General features: G+C 36.1%; 1 protein-coding gene across 7 annotated transcripts in view; it reads left to right on the top strand.

The window, feature by feature from the left end:
• Positions 1–20,744, top strand: part of KCNK2 (potassium two pore domain channel subfamily K member 2) — a 231,297-nt gene that overhangs the window by 142,302 nt on the left and 68,251 nt on the right. For all 7 annotated transcript variants that reach the window (XM_004275241.3, XM_049702844.1, XM_049702873.1 and 4 more), the window contains exons 4-5: positions 5,799–5,959; positions 8,161–8,347. In XM_004275241.3, coding sequence (XP_004275289.1) covers positions 5,799–5,959; positions 8,161–8,347 — 348 coding nt within the window. The remainder of the gene's footprint in view (positions 1–5,798; positions 5,960–8,160; positions 8,348–20,744) is intronic.

The following is a 20,744-nucleotide window of genomic DNA, read 5'->3' on the forward strand; positions in this document are numbered from 1 at the left end:
TTGTCTATTTGTGTACCTTCATTAATGTTTAAAGAAAAGCTGGTAGATATCGTATTTAGTTGATTTTATTAATAACTTGGAATTTTTTGAAGCAGTGCTTTCTTCATCTTTGTGTCTGCAGTATCTTGCACAGTGTTTGGCATGTAATATTGAATACTTTTTCATCAAACAGAATTAAATCATACTTATTGCTGTGGTGATATTTGATTTCTGTGTAGAGCTTGCTACCTTATGATATAAAATTGATCAAACGTAAAATAATAGTAATGCATTTTTTCTTATCTAAATTTCTTCTCCGTGAGATTGGGGTAATAGAACCTACTTCCTAAATTTTTGGTCAGAATTACTTAGATGTGTATTTTAAGCTGGGTTTAACTTTAGAATGAACTATATGAATGCAATTTCAATTTATTGTTGCTTTTATCCTTGCTGTTGTCAATAAATGTAATCATAAACTACTGTTTCTACATTGGAAGCTGGCTAAGAGATTAAAGATCTGCATGAACTGCCTATTAGTCAAATAGGGCTCTTAAACCTAGAGTATGTATGCTGCAGCCAACAAGTCTAAACAGTTTAACTATGGTACTTAATTTCAGGCAGTCTGAGGCAGAGGGTAGAAAAGCTGCTATTATCCAAGTGTTGCTTATTACAAGTTTAGTCTGACGTTTTTCAATAGAAGTGAACTTGTTTGTGAAAGTTGGCCACTTGACAGTCTTTCAGTAAATATTCCAAGTACTCATAACCAATAATGTACTTGGGGTTTATCAATGTATTGTTATGGATATTTGATGTTTCCCAGGAACAGGTATATTTGTAAGTAACAACCCAAGGTCTACATATTAAGGCTGGAGACGAAAGGCAGAAGTCTAAATTTGAACATTTCAGATCACAAATGCAGACATGTTAGGTTCAGGACAACTTCAGCCCTGAAAGTGAAGTGAAAGTTTGCCTGTTTGGTCAAGAAGAGCCCTGGTAGGACCAGTAGCAGAGGCGATTGGGTCTTTTCTGCACTGCCTCTCGGTAAAAACACTTTGCCTCTACATAGAATTTGTGTTCTTCTTTTGACATACAGCATCGTTATATTGTTGTGTAGTTGTATTTATCCTTCATTTCTTTATGGTTCTGCCCTAAGAGTTATATTTAGAGAATCATTCTCCTGTCCTTTCATGTATATTTTATGGTCACATTTTCTTTATATTTGATTATTTAATCTATCTGGTAATATTTAGTGTATACCATGAGACAAGGACATAATTTATTTCTAAGTGGCTTACTATTTACCCCATCATTGTTTACTTAATAATCAATTCTAATTGATTCTCTAACTCTACATTGATATGAAATGTCATATTTAGCAAACAGTACATTCAGTTATATGCTGGGTCTTTTCTATGCTTTCTGTTGTTTTCATTCATTAATTTTCCACATAGTTTTAATTATTAAAACTATAGATAACGTAGTTTTAATTTGGAAGTAAATTTTGCCTCACATTAGTCATGCTTTTAAATATTTATTGACTTATTGTTAATTTTATCCCAGATGAATTTTAGGATCATTTCATTAGGTTGTAAAAATTTTAAAAACTATGGAATTTTGATTGCAAAGATAGTAAATTTAGTAACTAGTGGGAGAGAAATTTAGTTCTTTTATGAGTTCTCATACAGAAACATTGCATTTCTCTGTATGCTTTTATTTTTCTCTACCCTCTTTCTAAAGTTTTATAAATTTTTTAGGTTTATATGTCAGTCAACCAGTCAAGAAATATTTATTGACTGTCAATTAATGCACTAATTAATAAGCCAGTAAGGTTTTGGAATTATAGTCTTAACAACATACAAGTAAACAATAAATCAGTCTCTATACTCATGGGACTCATAGTCAAGTGAGGAATGAGGTATTAAATCAATTGTTGCAAATAATTAAATAATTGCAAGTGTGCAGAGTGTTTGAAGGGGTATTATTTATTTGTAGTATTAATAAATTCTGCCAGAAAAGTGACCTGTCCACTTGGGGCTGTTCAGATGGGGTGACATATATGGGCCTCCTGCTAGGTAATCCACTTACAGTGGACCTGCAATAGCTTTCCGCGGAAAGCCCTTCCCTTAAAGTGACGTGAAGACAAGATGATAGCTATTCTGGTGCTGTATTTATATAAATGTCAGGGGTTAGCCTACAGGCTTCCATCCAGATGTCTAGCACAGACTATGTACGGTCTCTCAGATTTGACTCTGTCTTATTCTGTAGTGTATTGGTCAATATTAGGTAGGTGGGGGGGGGGGAGCCCTAAACTGTAGCGCTTGCCAATTTCTGAGGTATAAGAATTCCTACTACAGTTGATTTCATACTGTCAATGTGAAGTCAGCTGACTTGCAGAATTCCTGAGAATTTAACCACTGATCTCTTCAAGACAGCTTCAGGGTATCTTTGAAACGCCCTCCTCCTCCCAGGTCCTATCCTCTGGTTTCTGCCTCACCCCGCCTCCTCCAAGGTCAGGCCCCATCAATCTTCAGTCTTGTCTGTTCCCTTAAGCTCTTGGGAAGCTGGATTGCCTGCCGCTCTTATAACTTTCTTGCCAAGCATATGTGATGCTATAACTTGACAGCTGCTCTCCTCAGGCAAAGCATTTTGAGCGTGAACACCTTAGTTTGGAGTTAAAAGAAAACAAAATTTAATATGGTTTCTTTTCCATTTTCTTCTTGCCAAAACAGTCTGTTTCACCCTGAGGCAAGGAAGGTGCTGCTCACTAACCACGGGAAAGGGTCAGGAAGTCCAGACAACCACTAAGATTAATAGTTTAAAAGCTTGGCATGCTGTATCGCTTAGAGTCAATGGATACTTTTTGTAAGTCCATTAATAATATCAAGTCATTTAACCAGGGTCTGTTCTTGGGTTAGACCCTGTGGTGTATCCACGGAGAGGAGACCACTCTTATTTTATGCAGGGAAGAGGAGAAAACGTGAGGAACATCCCCTGAACAACCACGTGATCCTGTCACCTGGGCAGATGTTTAGGGTGTCGTTGGCGTGCCCTTTATGTCAGAAAATGGCTAGGTGACTTTGTGTGTGTGCACTGGGTGACTGTGTGAGGGCAGCCACCTCTGAGGCACAGATTCAGCTGGAGAGCTCAGCGTAACGGTGTCGAGAGAAACACTTGGAAGGTGAAGCAGGAAGAGACTCAGAGAAGAATCATATCAGGATCCTTCAACCCTACTCCCTTCATTCTCCCTTCTGCTAACTTTGGAGATGATAAAGAGGAAGTACAGAGATGCCACAAGGAACTGGTTTCTGTTTTTTGATCAATGAAAGGTGATTGGCTTTCCTTACATCTAGAATTCTTTGGATTTGGGGCCATTTCATTTGTGATATAAATAGACTTTCTGAGGAAGTCCTCTGTTCCCTTTTCTGAAGATGTTCCAGTGGCTTCTGGGCCGAATCTGAGTCAGTGATGGATGAAAAGTTGGAGCCCTTTTTTCCTATGCCCTTTTAACTTGTGTGGGGCAGATCAAATTGAGCCCTCTGATACTCAGGCTTTTATTTTTTAAACAAACTGCAGAGCCTATTTATAGCAATGCCACAGTCAGTATTAAAGAAAACGTTGTATCTTTTCTTTTTGATCCTTGACCCTTTCTGGAGGTAGGTTACTTCTTATGGATATAACTTTGAAGGCATTCGTCCTCTTATGCAAGAAGAGAAAATGGGATGGTATGGGATAACTCAGATGCCTGTCCTGCTTCAGGTCACATGGTTATTCATCTGGAGAGGCAATAAAATAGTGTTGGATCTTAGCAGGACTCTCTGTAATAATCAGAGAACCCAGGTCAAACCAGTCCACACTGCTGATTTAGCGAGGCTCTCTTGTTATTGGTATTCTGCTTATTGATGCTAGAATAGAGGACAGGGTAGAACTTGTTGAGTTCCATCTTGGATAGTGTACAGAAATGGTGCACCGTCCCAAATAGTCCAGTTTAAGCATTCTGTCTAACCCTTGTGATGGGCTTTTTCTTCTTCAAGTTACCTTGATACAAGACTTCTCGGCCTTTTTCACACTTGCCCTGGATGGACCTTTGTACATATTGCCCTGATGTTCAGCATTCCAAGGCATTGGTAGATAAGAGCAGATGGAAGGTAAATGAGTTAAATGTGTAGACAGCTTACATCATGTTCCCCAAGCAGTCAGCAGGTCTGAGAAGCAGAAAGGTAGCTGTGAACTGGAGGCTGCCATGAGGAATTAGGAAACCTTGCTCTCAAGTTCTGTGAGGTACACATCTATGTGAAAGGCCAATCAGATGCCAGCCCCCTTCTTTCCGGCCAACACTACTTGAACCACACTCCTTTGAAGAGACTCTTACATGCCCCACCAGATCAACCACGATTCTCACTGAGGCTGGGAAATAGATTTCAGCCACAAAAACTAACCAAACTACTATTATACTGTGCTTACAAGTATGAAAATATGACCAGGAATTCTCAGACACTTGAAGAAAGTCACCTAAATGAAGGAAGTGTAGGATTTCTCTCAGGGAATAGAGTTAATTTATGGTACAACATTGTTAAAACAAAGAAATGAATGTAATTGTTATTTTCATGGCATAAGAACCGACTAATGAAAACAGGCAAAGTTCTTGAAAATTAAATACATTTGAAAAAACCCACAACCCTCAATCGATGAATTGACTAGCAATGAATACCAAATTGACTGAATAGGAAGAAGAGAAAGATGGAAATATTATGGGGAGGAAAATGTATGCGCTAAAATGACCAAATATTAGCCCATCCTCTCCTCCCCCAGGGCAAGTTTTGTGAGGGAGCCACATTAGGACTGGATTTGGGGGGATGATACGAATCCCTTTGATAATATATACCCTTTTTGTTTCCAACAAATAGAACATCCAGATTATTTTCAAAAAACAATGAAACAAATTTAAAAAATTGGCCATTATAAAGCCACAAAGAAAATCTCAGTAAATTCCCAAAAGTAAAAATCATACAGGCCATACTCTTTGATAGTTATAGTCGTAAAACTAGAAAGTAGCAACAAAATGCCAATCTTAAAATCCCGATCCACATTCTTGAGTAAAAGAGGAAATTAAAACTAAAATTCCAGATTAATTTAATGTGAAAGACAATGAGAGGATTACATATCAAATAAAATACTCTATGTACTTCTAGAAAACATGCATTCTTTACCTCAAACATGTTTGTAGACATTGCTTTTGTTCTTAAAAAGGGGGGGGAATAAAGTTGAGCTGATTTAATCATAACAAGTAGAGCCATCCTTGCACAAAATTGAAAAGCCTTCAGAATCCTCAGAACTTTAACAAGGTTTCGTAATTTTAAGTTTTTATTTATTGCTTTTTTGTAGGTACTTGAATGGAAACAAAATTTAAAAGTTGTTATTAAACTTTAAATAATTTAAGCATATTTGAATACTCTTAAATGAAGGCAATACACTCTTAGTAAATGGCAACGAAAACTTTGTAGTCGACAGGATTAGCAGTATAGAGAGGTGGAGGTAAATTTAATGAAAACATTGACTTTATTACATGTGTTATTCCCTCAGTTTTTATCATCTAGTTTAATTGGAACACTAGCTATATTTTGTAGATTGTTAAAATATTTGTTTATAAGAGGATTTTACATTAAAAGCTTATGTGGTATAAAGCAATTCTTAATTAGTTGAAATCTAGGATTGATATCTTATAATATTTGGGAATTTCTGAATCAATCTTGAGGTCATGTGTTTTAAACTATTACTCATTTATAAACAGCTGAATTCTTCTTCTTCTTTGTGTTTTTTAGGATTTGGAAACATCTCACCACGCACAGAAGGGGGAAAAATATTCTGTATCATCTATGCCTTACTGGGAATTCCCCTCTTTGGTTTTCTGTTGGCTGGAGTTGGAGATCAACTAGGAACCATATTTGGAAAAGGAATTGCAAAAGTGGAAGATACATTTATTGTGAGTACAATAGCCTTTTAACTACATATGTTAATCATTTAAATTTTAAAAATATTGTAACTTTTCTCGTCACCTCAGATACAGTTAGACGTTCAGTTACTGGGTTTTCTATAACAATTTATATGTACCTCTATTTGTAAGTAACTCACTGTATAGTTATTTTTATATTTCTTCAAATGAATACATTAATGAATGAGAAAAAGCAAAATATAGGAAAAGAAGTAGAAATCTGACAGTCCTGGGTTCAAATTTCAGATGTATTGTCTCCTAGCTATATTCACTTAAGCTAGTTATTTTACCCTTAAATCTCCATTTTGCCATTTATATAATGTGAATAATGGTACTGATGATGAGGCATTACTCTGAGAGTTAGAGATATTATAAGTGAAAGCCTAACATAACTAGTAAACTTCAAATAGCCCTTTTGTGAAGGATCAAATAATACATAGCAAACACGATAAAGGGGATCATATAACTTAAGTTGGTAATGTTATTGATAGAGATTTAACTAAGGGATGTAATTTAGTAGAACCAAAAGTAATACACATGAAGATGTTCATGGGTATATATTCAATAGAAAAAATAAAATAAAATGAAAATACTCTAATTAGATCTTAAGTGAAAAATATCATGATGACAAGCTTCTATTCTTGAAAAAAATTATGAATAAAGAAAATAATTGTGTTAGAGAGTGAGATTATAAATGGTTTGTTAGTACTGTCACTACTATTACATTTATTTATTATTCAATAATTTATCTTTTCATAAAAAATTCAACAAAGTATTTAACTCTATTGATGAAATAAGACCACTGAGTATTAGTTTTTCAATTTAAATTATAATTCCAGTTTTAGCATTAGATATGTTTCATATTAAGTTCAAAGTTCATTCTCAAATATTTTTACGTTAGAGTAAAGAAGGCATGGTTCTTCTCAACTAGTTGTTTTATCCCTTTTTGGTGTTATACTTTTCTTATATTGATATTAAAAGTATCTTGTATTACATTAACTTAGAGGGAAGGTTAGTGGCATGAACTTGATAATGCTGAATTGTTCTTCATTCATTCATTCAACAGATGTTTGAGTGACTACAGGATGCTGGAGAATGTTTTTCATGCTGTATCCACATCAGTGCATAAAATAAATCCCATGCTCTGGTAGTGAATACATCCCAGTAGTCAAGATTCAACATTTAGTACTCTGTTCTGAGAACTTTACAAACATGAATTCACTTAACTCTCATGTATATATGATAAGGGTGATAGACTAGAGAAACTTTTATTTCCACTTTCCATTCGATGGTTTTATAGATCTTTATCTCTAGAAAATGTTCAAGCTCTAAAATTCAGTGATTTTTATACGGTGGGGATGTGACGTATAATTGTCATGGTAGATAAGACAGATCCAGGGAGATGAAAATATATAGTGATAACGAAAAAAAGAGATATGGAGATAAATGGCTGTATGTACATACTTCACTTACTATGTTATGCTGTAGAGATTTCTGAGAAGGGAAAGAGTGAAAAAATATGGGTCCTCTGAGGGCAGCTGTAGCTTAGGGCTGCTGAAGACTTATCCTTGCCTACATGTCATGTCTGGTATATTTAGTTGTACAGCTTAAGGCCATAGAACAGAGAGGTAGTTCATCTGGTTCACATGGGAATCAACTTTAAGTCTGTTAGTATTTCACTTTAACCAATTGAAGAATGATAGGAAAATGTGGTAGGAGTGAGAGGGAAAAGTCTTCATGAAATTAATAATTTTATCAATTATCAACAGTAGATATTTAATTCATGGTTCAGTTTTCTCCATTTCATATATTTCTAGATTATCTTTGGCATGCAATGAGTTGTATGCCTATAGAATAGAAATATTTCAAAAGTAGTTCAAGTAAACAAAGAACAATGTAAGTCTGAAATTTTATTCTCAGAGCAAATGTAATTTACTTTAGAAAGTAATTTACCTGTTGTAAAGCTAGGTAAGGGTAAAGCAGCATCATTATTAGCATTGGTTGTTTTCAGTTATTCATGTTATACCCAATATTTGTAAGTAAGTACAATTAAAATTAATTATAAGAGGGAATAAAATACCATTCTCATTTACTAATTTGCGGATAACAGTGTATTGATATATAGGTCAACTTCACAGGTACATTGATAGTCTATCTCAATCGATTTCTCCATCTCTCTCTCTCATCCTTAGAAGTGGAATGTTAGTCAAACCAAGATTCGAATCATCTCAACAATCATATTTATACTGTTTGGCTGTGTACTCTTTGTTGCTCTGCCTGCAATCATATTCAAGCACATAGAAGGCTGGAGTGCCCTGGACGCCATTTATTTTGTGGTTATCACTTTAACAACCATTGGCTTTGGTGACTACGTTGCAGGTAAGTTTTTGCTGGTACTGACACTGCTCTCCTAACCCTTGTCCTTTAGTTACACTTTTCTCTTGGGTTTGCAGGACAACACAGTGACTGTCTTTGTTTCCCAGGGCTGTCATAACAAAGTACCACAAACTGGGTGGCTTTAAACAAAAGGAAGTCATTCTCTCATAGAAGTTCAAAATCAAGATGCCAGCAGGGGCAGGATCCTTCTGAGACTGGTAGAATCCTTCATTGCTTCTTCCCAGCTTCTGGAGGAAGAGACCATCAGTCCTTGCTGGTCCTTGGTGTGCAGCTGCGTCATTCCCATCTCTGCTTCTGTCATCACATGGCATTCTCCCTGTGTTCCTGTCGCTGTGCCCAAATTTCCCTCTTCTTATAAAGACACCAGTCATATTGAATTAAAAGCCCACTCTACTCCAGTATGAATTCATCTTAACTAATTACATTTGCAAGGGCCTTATTTCCAAATAAGGTCATGTTCCAAGGTACCAGGGACTTCGACCCATATTTTTGGAAGACACAATTTCATCCCTAACAGTGACAGAGCCAAAAAAAAAAAAAGGTGGGGGGGAGTCATTCCGTGACAGTGAAGGTAAGCAAAAAAGTGCAGTTGAATATTTATTTTTCATTTTATGAAAGAAATTTAAATTGCTGGTTGTTCAGAATTTATAGTCCCACCCTAATTTCAGAAACCATTTATCTGCATCTTATTTATTTATTTTTTAGTGGTACAAGAATTCAAGTTTAAACCATCATTGCTCTTTTTACTAGGGCTTTTCATGTCTTAGGGTTTTTTCCCCCAGTTTTATTGAGAAATAATTGACATACATCACCGCATAGGTTTAAGGTGTACAGTAGGATGGTTTGATCATGAAATGAAATGATTACCATAATAGGTTCAGGTAACATCCATTCTTCTAATGCAGTCTGCCTTGATCTCTGGGGTGCCGAGGGTGCTTCAGCCTCACTTCCATGTCCTAGGATTCTCTCAGTGGTGTCTTGTCCTCGAATAGTTGTTAGTTGTTCTTCTCATGATGGGGAGCAAAGTCAGGAACAAGCTATGTCACCATCTTGGTGACATCACTCTCTTATGCTTTGGTTTTAGAAACACGTGCAAACTTTAGAAGATGTTCTTAGCTACTTAAAACCTTCTTCTCTAAGATATTTCTCTCCTTTAATTTTCAATTCTAATGTCAATGTTCTGACCTTTTTAATATTTTGTCCACATTTTTAAATAGATGGTTTTTAAAAACTTTTTCCTTCTCTCTATATGTTATTTCAGTTGCTATTTGCTTTATTGTTGTATCTCTTAGGTCTTACATTCCTGTCATTTCACCTCTCTCTTTTCTGGTTATGTTATCCAATTATTATTACCGTTCTAACTCCAATTTTAAACAAATTGTGGTAATAGTGGTAAAAGTGATATAATAATGCTCTAACATGAATCAGTTTGACCAGCTCCTGAAAATCTAAACCATTCTTTTTTTAAAAAAAAAAAATCAGTTTGAAGTGTTAGAAAAACATGCTAATAAACATTATAGTAGAAATGTGCTATTAAACTTCCCAGAATAAACTCACTAGGCTAATTCAGTTTTGAGGGTTTAATACTTTCTGGTTGTTTACTGTTCTTTCTTGACTCAAACTTCTTACTTAAATATTATCAGAAAAGAAAGTATGTTGTATAGTTTTATAAAAATCTCAGAGAAGGCATCTGTTTTTATTATTTGTTAATTACAGTTTAACCTGGCAAAGCCCTTCTTTCTGGGGAATGTATAATACCCTTGAAGATGGAGTATTTTTACAAGCAAAGCTTTGCTTTTGGTCAAAAACACTATGTACACATCTCTGTGCTGGATGGAGGCCCTGAGAAAGGAGGGTACATCATGCTGATGGAGATTTTTTAGTTTTCTAATTAGCAAAATGCAGAGAGAAGAATCTCAGAGATTTGCAGCTCCATGTAGGACGATGAGCTTCTGTCCTAAAATACCCATTTTTCTACCTTTCATTGACGACGTAGATATAATTCGCATAAGTAGAAGTTGAAAGTGCTTTAATGTAGCAGAAAGTGAGACACAGTGATGATAACAAAATTTATACTGTGGCATGTTAATCTTAGGCTGTTGTATCGCTTTATAAGTATAATTAACAAGGTCTATAATTACTGTGGAATATATAGGTATTAGGTGACGAGTCTTCCATTTTCAGGCCAACAGCCTTGTATTACACATGTTATTGTATTCAATTTAATTTTTAATGTTTTATGGTAATGCATAGGTATGTTTATTAATGTATTTATTTTTCAGCTTTATTGAGGTACAGTTGACAAACAAAATTGTAAGATATTTAAAATGCACACTGTGGTGTTTTCATATACATATACATTGTGAAAGGATCCAGTTAATTAATACATCCCTTACCTCACTTTATTCATTTATTTGTTTGTTTAGTTAGAACATTTAAGTTCTTTTATCTTAGCAAGTTTCAATGATATAATACAGTGCATGTTATTTTAAATATGTGTCAGTCTAGTGTGTGACCCTCATAATCGGAGACTCTCTACAAAAACAAAAATTATAAATTAAAAAAAAGTGGGTGGAATCTTAAAATAGTGTTTATTTTTGACCACAGTATAAACTGGCTTAGAAAAAAACGAACAAATAGTTTTACTTATGGTTTTGTAGAAGAAGAAAAAAAATTTCTTTTTTAATTTCCTTTAGGAGATCCACACTCTGACACTGGTTAGATTATGTGAGTCTATTAGTAGCCACTCTCAGCTGCCTGAGCAGTTAAGTTCAATGAAAACATCTTGTATATCAGTAGGCACCCTGAATACAGAGTCACGGTCACAGTACTGTAGGGCAACAGGGAAACAAAATATTTGCATGGCATTAGGTGTAGTCTAATAAACATCTTTATTATTACTAGGAATTTATTTTTATTATACCCCTCTTTAAACCCATTATTTTAATTGTATTTGTGGTTTACAGAGGAATAATGAAAAATGGTAGAAATACACTTTGCTAATAACTTGCAAAGGAATTTGATGTGTTCAAAGCGACAGATGCTGAGAAAATTAGAGAAGTAGATGGATACCACTTTTGTTGACTCATCTTTCACCTTAATTTATGCATTTTGTAGCTGTTTTGGTCTTTGTGAAACGGTAGAACCCTATTCCTAGTACGATAGTCTTTACATGCTAGATCTTTGTGGCCAGGGAGCATTTTTGGAATGAAAATGTGGACAAGGGGGCAGATGTGGCAAAGGCTGGCTAGGAAATGCATGCCCTTTGCAAGAGTCTTTGGAAAAACAAAAATTATGAGGTTTTTTTTTTTTAAGGATCTTAGAAAATAACTGCCTCTTATAGTTAAGTAGAGTACATAAAAATAGTCTTTCCCTCTGGGTACCTTGTGACAATAAAGTAAAAATTAGCCACTAAGTTAAGATGACTGCCCTATCTGGGAAATATCAGTTGTTTATTTTTTAGAACTTTCTCTCTTGTTATTAGATGCCCTGACAGATAACATTCTCACTTAATTTTGATATTTTTGCCAGGAAAAAGCAAGAGGCACTGCTCTAGCTTGAACTTTCTCATCTTTCTATTAGGCTATAAATCTCCAAAGAAAAGAGAGATATACTTCCCATAATAGACACTCATTGTCTGATGCCATGCTCAAGCCTGCAAACCCTACTCTGAATGGGATTAGAGTTCAGTTACACTGCTGAACTTCTTTGAAGACAAATTAAAAAACATATTCTTCAAACTGTGGTGTTATTAAAGGAAAAGGAGTAAATTTTGGAAAGTGATATATAAATGTTTAGGACACAGGTTGTAACCTTGGTGTAATTATTAGGAGCATCTCAAAAGCAGCAAGTGATGATGTGGTAGTTTAGACTGGAACTCTGAAGCAGTGTGCTCATCCCCAGGGGATGGGCAAGACAATCCATGCAGGTAGACCTTCTGCCATAGGAAGAAAACAGGACAACCCTTGTTGCTTTGTATTTTTTAAACCTCATTTCTTACTTTTTATATGTCATAATGTTCATGATATAATATATTAGAGCATAACAGATTTCTAACTCATAAATAACTATAAATTTACATTTGCATGAGCAAATCCTTTTCACTGTTGGCAATATTGGATCAAAAGCATTTAGAGACAAATTTGTAAAGACAAATAGGTACAAGGGTTCAGGTTTCTCTGTGTACGTGACTGAACATAAGAATTCAACATTTAGTAGTTTTTTGGCAGGAAGAGCTCTCCCAGCAAATTTTAATTTTATATTTATATGTATGCAAAGGATATGTTTTACTGGCTGGTTGGTTACCTTAGTAATTCTTATGTACTCCTTCCTGATGGCCCTTTTTGTTCTTTTACCGGTGCTCAGGGTTCTAGAGCTAAAAAAGGCCTGGGAGCCACAGGTCCACTGGAGCACTTTTATTTTACATATGAATAAACAGACCCCCCCTATTGCTAACTGTGGTTCACAAAGAGGTGAGAAGAGAAAGTAAACTATTTAGCAAAGTTCACTTACTTGATTTTAGCAATGCCTATAATAATTTATAGTCAAATTTGTAGAGGTAAGTTAAAGATAATGGTAAAAGTTATATTTGACAATTTACTGCTGGCTTCCTATGTTTTGTTTCTTAACTTTTGTCATTTTTTTTTTAATTTGATGAGAAGTCTGACTTGATAAATTTTTAAATCATGCTTGTTATTATAGGCTGAGAGCTAGATCAGCCCTTCTTCATTAAAATCTAAGAAGCTATATTAATTATATGGAAGTGTGTGAAAGATTGAGTTCTACTTATTTAGGCTTGCTTTTAAAACTAGTCTTCTAAATCCCTGCTTTAAAAAAATTACTAGGGGGGCTTCCCTGGTGGTGCAGTGGTTGAGAGTCCGCCTGCCGATGCAGGGGACACGGGTTAGTGCCCAGGTCTGGGAAGATCCCACATGCCGCGGAGTGGCTAGGCCCGTGAGCCATGGCCACTGAGCCTGCACGTCCAGAGCCTGTGCTCCACAACTGGAGAGGCCACAACAGTGAGAGGCCCGTGTACAGCAAAAAAAAAAAAAAATTACTAGGGCTTGGGGGGATGGGCAAAATAGGTGAAGGGGATTGAGGCACAAACCTCCAGTTATAAAATAAATAAGTCTTGGAGATATAATGTACAGAATAGGGAATATAGTCATTAATAGTTTATAACTTTAAACAGTGACAGATGGTAACTAGACTTACTGTGGTGATCATCTCGTAATATATATAAATGTCGAATCACTATATTGTACACCTGAAACTAATGTTACATGTGTCAGTTATATGTCAATAAAGAGAATTAGTTGATGATTCTTCAGAAGTGAAGTCAAATAATTACCTAACTTAACACAATTTAACATTATTTATCAAAGTTAGTGTCCTCTTTAATATATACTGTTAGGAGAGGGCAGACAGACATCAGAAGCAAGAAGAACTACAATACTGCAGCCTGTGGAACAAAAACCACATTCACAGAAAGATAGACAAGATGAAAAGGCAGAGGGCTATGTACCAGATGAAGGAACAAGATAAAACCCCAGAAAAACAACCAAATGAAGTGGAGATAGGCAAACTTCCAGAAAAAGAATTCGGAATAATGATAGTGAAGATGATCCAGGACCTTGGAAAAAGAATGGAGGCAAAGATCGAGAAGATGCAAGAAATGTTTAACAAAGACCTAGAAGAATTAAAGAACAAACAGAGATGAACAATACAGTAACTGAAATGAAAAATACACTAGAAGGAATCAATAGCAGAATAACTGAGGCAGAAGAACGGATAAGTGACCTGGAAGACAGAATGGTGGAATTCACTGCTGCGGAACAGAATAAAGAAAAAAGAATGAAAATAAATGAAGACAGCCTAAGAGACCTCTGGGACAACATTAAACGCAACAACATTTGCATTATAGGGGTCCCAGGAGAAGAAGAGACATGGAAAGGACCCAAGAAAGTATTTGAAGAGATTATAGTTGAAAAATTCCCTAACATGGGAAAGGAAATAGCCACCCAAGTCCAGGAAGCACAGAGAGTCCCATACAGGATAAACCCAAGGAGACACACGACGAGACACATAGTAAGCAAACTGGCAAAAATTAAAGACAAAGAAAAATTATTGAAAGCAGTAAGGGAAAAACGACAAATAACATACAAGGGAACTCCCATAAGGTTAACATTAACAGATGATTTCTCAGCAGAAACTCTACAAGCCAGAAGGGAGTGGCATGATATACTTAAAGTGGTGAAAGGGAAGAACCTACAACCAAGATTACTCTACCCAACAAGGATCTCATTCAGATTCGATAGAGAAATCAAAAGCTTTACAGACAAGCAAAAGCTGAGAGAATTCAGCACCACCAAACCAGCTCTACAACAAATGTTGAAGGAACTTCTCCAAGTGGGAAACACAAAAGAAGAAAAGGACCTACAAAAACAAACCCAAAACAGTTAAGAAAATGGTCATAAGAACATACATATCGATAATTACCTTAAACGTGAATGGATTAAATGTTGCAACCAAAAGACATAGGCTTGCTGAATGGATACAAAAACAAGACCCATATATATGCTGCCTAGAAGAGACCCACTTCAGACCTAGGGACATATACAGACTGGAAGTGAGGGGATGGAAAAAGATATTCCATGCAAATGGAAATCAAAAGAAAGCTGGAGGGGCTTTCCTGGTGGCGCAGTGGTTGAGGGTCCCCCTGCCAATGTGGGGGACACAGGTTCGTGCCCCGGTCCGGGAGGGTCCCGTGTGCTGCAGAGCGGCTGGGCCTGTGAGCCGTGGCCGCTGGGCCTGCGCGTCTGGAGCCTGTGCTCTGCGATGGCAGAGGCCACAGCAGTGAGAGGCCCGTGTACCGCAAAAAAAAAGAAAGCTGGAGTATCAATACTCATATCAGATAAAATAGACTTTAAAATAAAGAATGTTACAAGAGACAAGGAAGGACACTGCATAATGATCAAGGGATCAATCCAAGAAGAAGATATAACAATTATATATGCACCCAACATAGGAGCACCTCAATACATAAGGCAACTGCTAACAGCTATAAAAGAGGAAATTGACAGTAACACAATAATTAAGAGGGGGACTTTAACACCTCACTTACACCAATGGACAGATCATCCAAACAGAAAATTAATAAGGATACAGAAGCTTTAAATGACACAATAGACCAGGTAGATTTAATTGATATTTATAGGACATTCCATCCAAAAACAGCAGATTACACTTGCTTCTCAAGTGCTCATGGAACATTCTCCAGGATAGATCACATCATGGGTCACAAATCAAGCCTCAGTAAATTTAAGAAAATTGAAATCATATCAAGAATTTTTTTTGACCACAATGCTATGAGATTAGAAATGAATTACAGGGAGAAAAACGTAAAAAAAACAAACACATGGAGACTAAACAATACATTATTAACTAACCAAGAGATCACTGAAGAAATCAACGAGGAAATCAAAAAATACCTAGAGACAAATGACAATGAAAACACGACGATCTAAAACCTATGCGATGCAGCAAAAGCAGTTCTAAGAGGGAAGTTTATAGCTTTACAAGCCTACCTCAAGAAACAAGAAACATCTCAAATAAACAATCTAACCTTACATCTAAAGGAACTAGAGAAAGAAGAATAAACAAAATCCAAAGTTAGCAGAAGGAAAGAAATCATAAAGATCAGAGCAGAAATAAATGAAATAGAAACAAAGAAAACAATAGCAAAGATCAATAAAACTAAAATTTGGTTCTTTGAGAAGATAAACAAAATTGATAACCATTAGACTCATCAAGAAAAAGGAGAGGACTCAAATAAAAAAAAATTAGAAATGAAAAAGGAAAATTTACAACAGACACCACAGAAATACAAAGCATGCTAAGAGACTACTACAAGAAACTCTGTGCCAATAAAATGGACAACCTGGAAAAAATGGACAAATTCTTAGAAAGGTATAACCTTCCAAGACTGAACCAGGAAGAAATAGAAAATATGAACAGACCAATTACAAGTAATGAAATTGAAACTGTGATAAAAATCTTCCAACAAACAAAAGTCCAGGACCAGATGGCTTCACAGGTGAATTCTATAAAACATTTAGAGAAGAGCTAACACCCATCCTTCTCAAACTCTTCCAAAAAATTGCAGAGGAAGGAACACTCCCAAACTCATTCTATGAGCCCACCATCACCCTGATACCAAAACCAGAAAAAGATAGTACCAAAAAAGAAAATTACAGACCAATATCACTGATGAATATAGATGCAAAAATCCTCAACAAAATACTAGCAAAGAGAATCCAACAACACATTAAAAGGATAAATATATATATATATATATACACACACACACATATATATATACTGTTAGGATTACAGTGAGTCATTGTTTAGAAGCTGCCCAAAGAAGTCTTTAGAAACACTCCCTTTTGTAAACCAGGATAGTTCATAAGAGATAACATGATTGAGTGAAAGCCAGATACAAATATATAGTTTCACAAAGCAGTGTTCTCACATTACCTACTTTTTTTAATAAAACCCAAAAATTTTAGCCAAAAGTTTGGAGGTATTCTAAGAAACCCTTATGATTGATATTATGAAAACACATTTTCCTTCTGAGCATAAATTTACTTTGCCATCCAGATATATCTTCTTGGAATTTCGATCAGTGAAATTTAGTATATTTAGTTCAATAATGAAATTTTCTTCATCTCACGTGTAATTTTGAATACCTACTGGGTTAGTCAGGCTTTACGCTTAATGCCTTATGCTCCTCTATATAGAAAATATAATTTGGGACTTTGAACAGGTAAAATTCCCCTTCTGGTATGTTTACTAAACTTCTACGGTTTTCACAGTTATAGAATCATTTGTCTTCACATTTTTTGACTTTAGAAAAAACATTTTTGTATATCTCATATTAAGAATTAAGTTTTCGGGTTTACCTGGTGGTGCAGTGGTTAAGAATCTGCCTGCCAGTGCAGGGGACATGGGTTCGAGCCTTGGTCCGGGAAGATCCCACATGCCATGGAGCAACTAAGCCCGTACGCCACAACTACTGAGCCTGTGCTCTAGAGCCCACGAGCCACAACTACTGACGCCGGCACACCTAGAGCCCGTGCTCTGCAACAAGAGAAGCCACCACAATAAGAAGCCCGTGCACTGCAACGAAGAGTAGCCCCCACTTGCCGCAACTAGAGGAAGCCCGCATGCAGCTACAAAGACCCAACTCAGCCAAAAATTAATTAATTTTTAAAAAGGAATTAAGTTTTCTTGGAGTTATGTTTTCATAGTCATTAGTGGAAATGCAGTTTTTAGTAACCAAACTATTGCTTTCTCTTATAACCAAAGCCATGACTCATTTAGTCATGGAGTGCTCAGAGCTTGCTTAATAGAAGATTTTATCATGAAAACATATAAATCTCCATTGAAATACCATGGTAAGTTTTTTTTGTTCAAAACAATTTGTCCTTATAGAGCACCTGGAGAAAACAGTTCCTGATGGGGCCTAAATTTTGCAACTATATCAAAGACCAGGTATTAAAATTGCTATTATTGAGCTGATCACTGTGCAAAAATTTGCCAGGAATTGAACAAATAACAAGGAAACTACCTGATGAGAAAGAAGTGAGGTCAACTGAAGAACAGTCAGTACCACCACCACCACAATGGCTCAGAAAAATTGCTTTGATTGAAAGGAGAGGGTTTGTGTGACTGTTAGGGAGATGTCTTACATTCATCATTCATATGTTCATTCATTCTGTTGTTTAGTGAGCACATATTTTATAATACATACTGTGCTTAGCACTTAGCGATAATGGTTGCTCTAGTTCCTGTTCCTAGGGGACAGAATGTTTGAAATCCAAGAGTAACAATTAAGTAAGAAATTGTCTTCTCTTGGTGGTTCTGTGTTAATATGGGAAAATTCTGCAAGGCATCTGGTCACCCCCTGATTCAGCTGGTGACTCTCAGAGAACTCATCAGAGAACTGAGAGTTATCTGTGTAATTAATTAAATTGGATTTGACCCAAACTGTTCAGAAGTCCTAGGGACTTTGGGAAAACCAAGAAGTTATTCAACTTCTAGGATTCAGAATGGATATACAGGAGAATTGTAGAAGCACGTGGAGGAAAAAAATGACAAGGAAAACATTTAGTGATTGACAGTTAAGTCAGTGAGACAGGCAGTAAATTGTACTAAGTTTAATGAAAAAGACTCTGAATTACTCTGTATTGAGACTTAAAGATAATTTCTAAGGGTAACATAATGTACATCCTATATCCTATAGATTTCCATCCTTGTAAAGGATGAGCAAAACAATGTGTTGATCTTTCTTTCTTTATGATCATTGAGACTGCCATCATCATTCTTCTAATTAGGGCAGTTTTCCTAATCTTAGGAAAAGATTTTTTCCTAAGATTTTACCTAATCTTTCCTAATCTTCCTAGCAGGAAGTGGACAACTATTCTTTTTTTTTTTTAAAACATCTTTATTGGAGTATAATTGCTTTACAGTGTTGTGTTAGTTTCTGCAGCACTATTTACAGTAGCCAGGACATGGAAGCAACCTAAGTGTCCATCGACAGATGAATGGGTAAAGAAGATGTGGCACATATATACAATGGACTATTACTCGGCCATAAAAAGAAATGAAATTGAGTTATTTGTAGTGAGGTGGATGGACCTATAGTCTGTCATACAGAGTGAAGTAAGTCAGAAAGAGAAAAACAAATACTGTATGCTAACACATATATGTGGAATCTAAAAAAAAAAAAAAAGTTCTGAAGAACCTAGGGGCAGGACAGGAATAAAGACGCAGACCTACTGGAGAATGGACTTGAGGACCCGGTAAGGGGGAAGGGTAAGCTGGGACAAAGTGAGATAGTGGCATGTACATATATTCACTACCAAACGTAAAATAGATATCTAGCGGGAAGCAGCCGCATAGCACAGGGAGGTCAGCTCAGTGCTTTGTGACCACCTTGAGGGGTGGGATAGGGAGGGTGGGAGGGAGGGAGATGCAAGAGGGAAGAGATATGGGGGTATGTGTATATGTATAGATGATTCACGTTGTTATAAAGCAGAAACTAACACACCATTGTAAAGCAATTATACTCCAATGAAGATGTTAAAAAAAAACACACTTCACTCAGTTAAATTGCTTTACTATAAAAAAAGAAAAATATACTAAAGCAAAATATGTTTTTCCCCATCACATTAAGACAGAATAGCTTTCATTAATAAAAAGAAAGTCAAACAAACCAAAAAAAATTGAAATCCATATTTGATATCTAAACTAAAATACTTACAGACCCATGTAAAGAAATGACCTTTATTTTCTTTAGAACAAAGTTGTATGTGTATACACATTTGTGTATATGTCTATTCTATAATACACATTTTAGAAAACCAGAAGAGGGGCATGGAGTTGGTAAGTTTAGTCCTAAATGCCTAGATGATTCTTTAAATCCAGGTTATATCTTTTATTTCTTTATAAATATTCTATGGTTCAGCAGCATCAAGAGAAAGAAAATTAAATTTAAGGAGGAGATGGCATTGTATATTCAAGTTCTATAGAGCAGAATAGGGCCAACTTCTGGAAACTGTTGGAATAAGGACATAAGCAAGGTAAGGAGGCTCCTGGTAAAACAATGATGACCTTCAGACCCACCTGATTTCTAGGTAGGAACCTTGAGGGGAAGAGGAACACTTTGTTTGACTTAGTGTTTCCAGCCCTAGCTAAGTGCCTACCATACAGTATGGACAAAAAATGGATAGTGGATAAATGATGGGACGGACATCAGCAGAGATCATCGGTGACATAGACAGCCTGGTTCAATGAAAAGAGCCTGTGATCTGAATGAAGCTAGGCAGGCCTGGCTTTGAATTCTAGCTCTGATGCCCTCTTTCCTGTGTAACCTGACAACTGTTATTTTACCTACTGAGAGTATGGTTTCTCTGTTGTAAAATGGGGTTATTTACTACTGGGATTTCAGGGAGCCAATACCAGTCTTTCACCCATGAGTTCTGAACGGGCTGTAAGAATGATGGCAATTGAAATGTCAGCTTAAAAGGCATCTGATAAAGGCAGCTGGAGATATGGTTTAACTCTGTGACCAAATGGTCTTGCTAATAGTCTTGTCCTAAATCAATGGAAATATGAGGAGTAAGAATACAACTCCCCTCAACACCTACCTCCTCAGGGCTTTATGATTTCATTTAGGTAGGCCATCAGTAAGTCTTAGCTTTCACTCTTCTCTGTCCATCAGAGTTTGAATATTTTGTAAATCAGCTGCAATGAGTATAAAGCCTGGTATGGGGTTAGGGGGCACATAGGGAGGGAATCCAGGACAGAGAAATTGCCC

This window comes from Orcinus orca, chromosome 1, assembly GCF_937001465.1.
Source record: "Orcinus orca chromosome 1, mOrcOrc1.1, whole genome shotgun sequence".
In the NCBI taxonomy this organism is placed as follows: Eukaryota; Metazoa; Chordata; class Mammalia; order Artiodactyla; family Delphinidae; genus Orcinus; species Orcinus orca.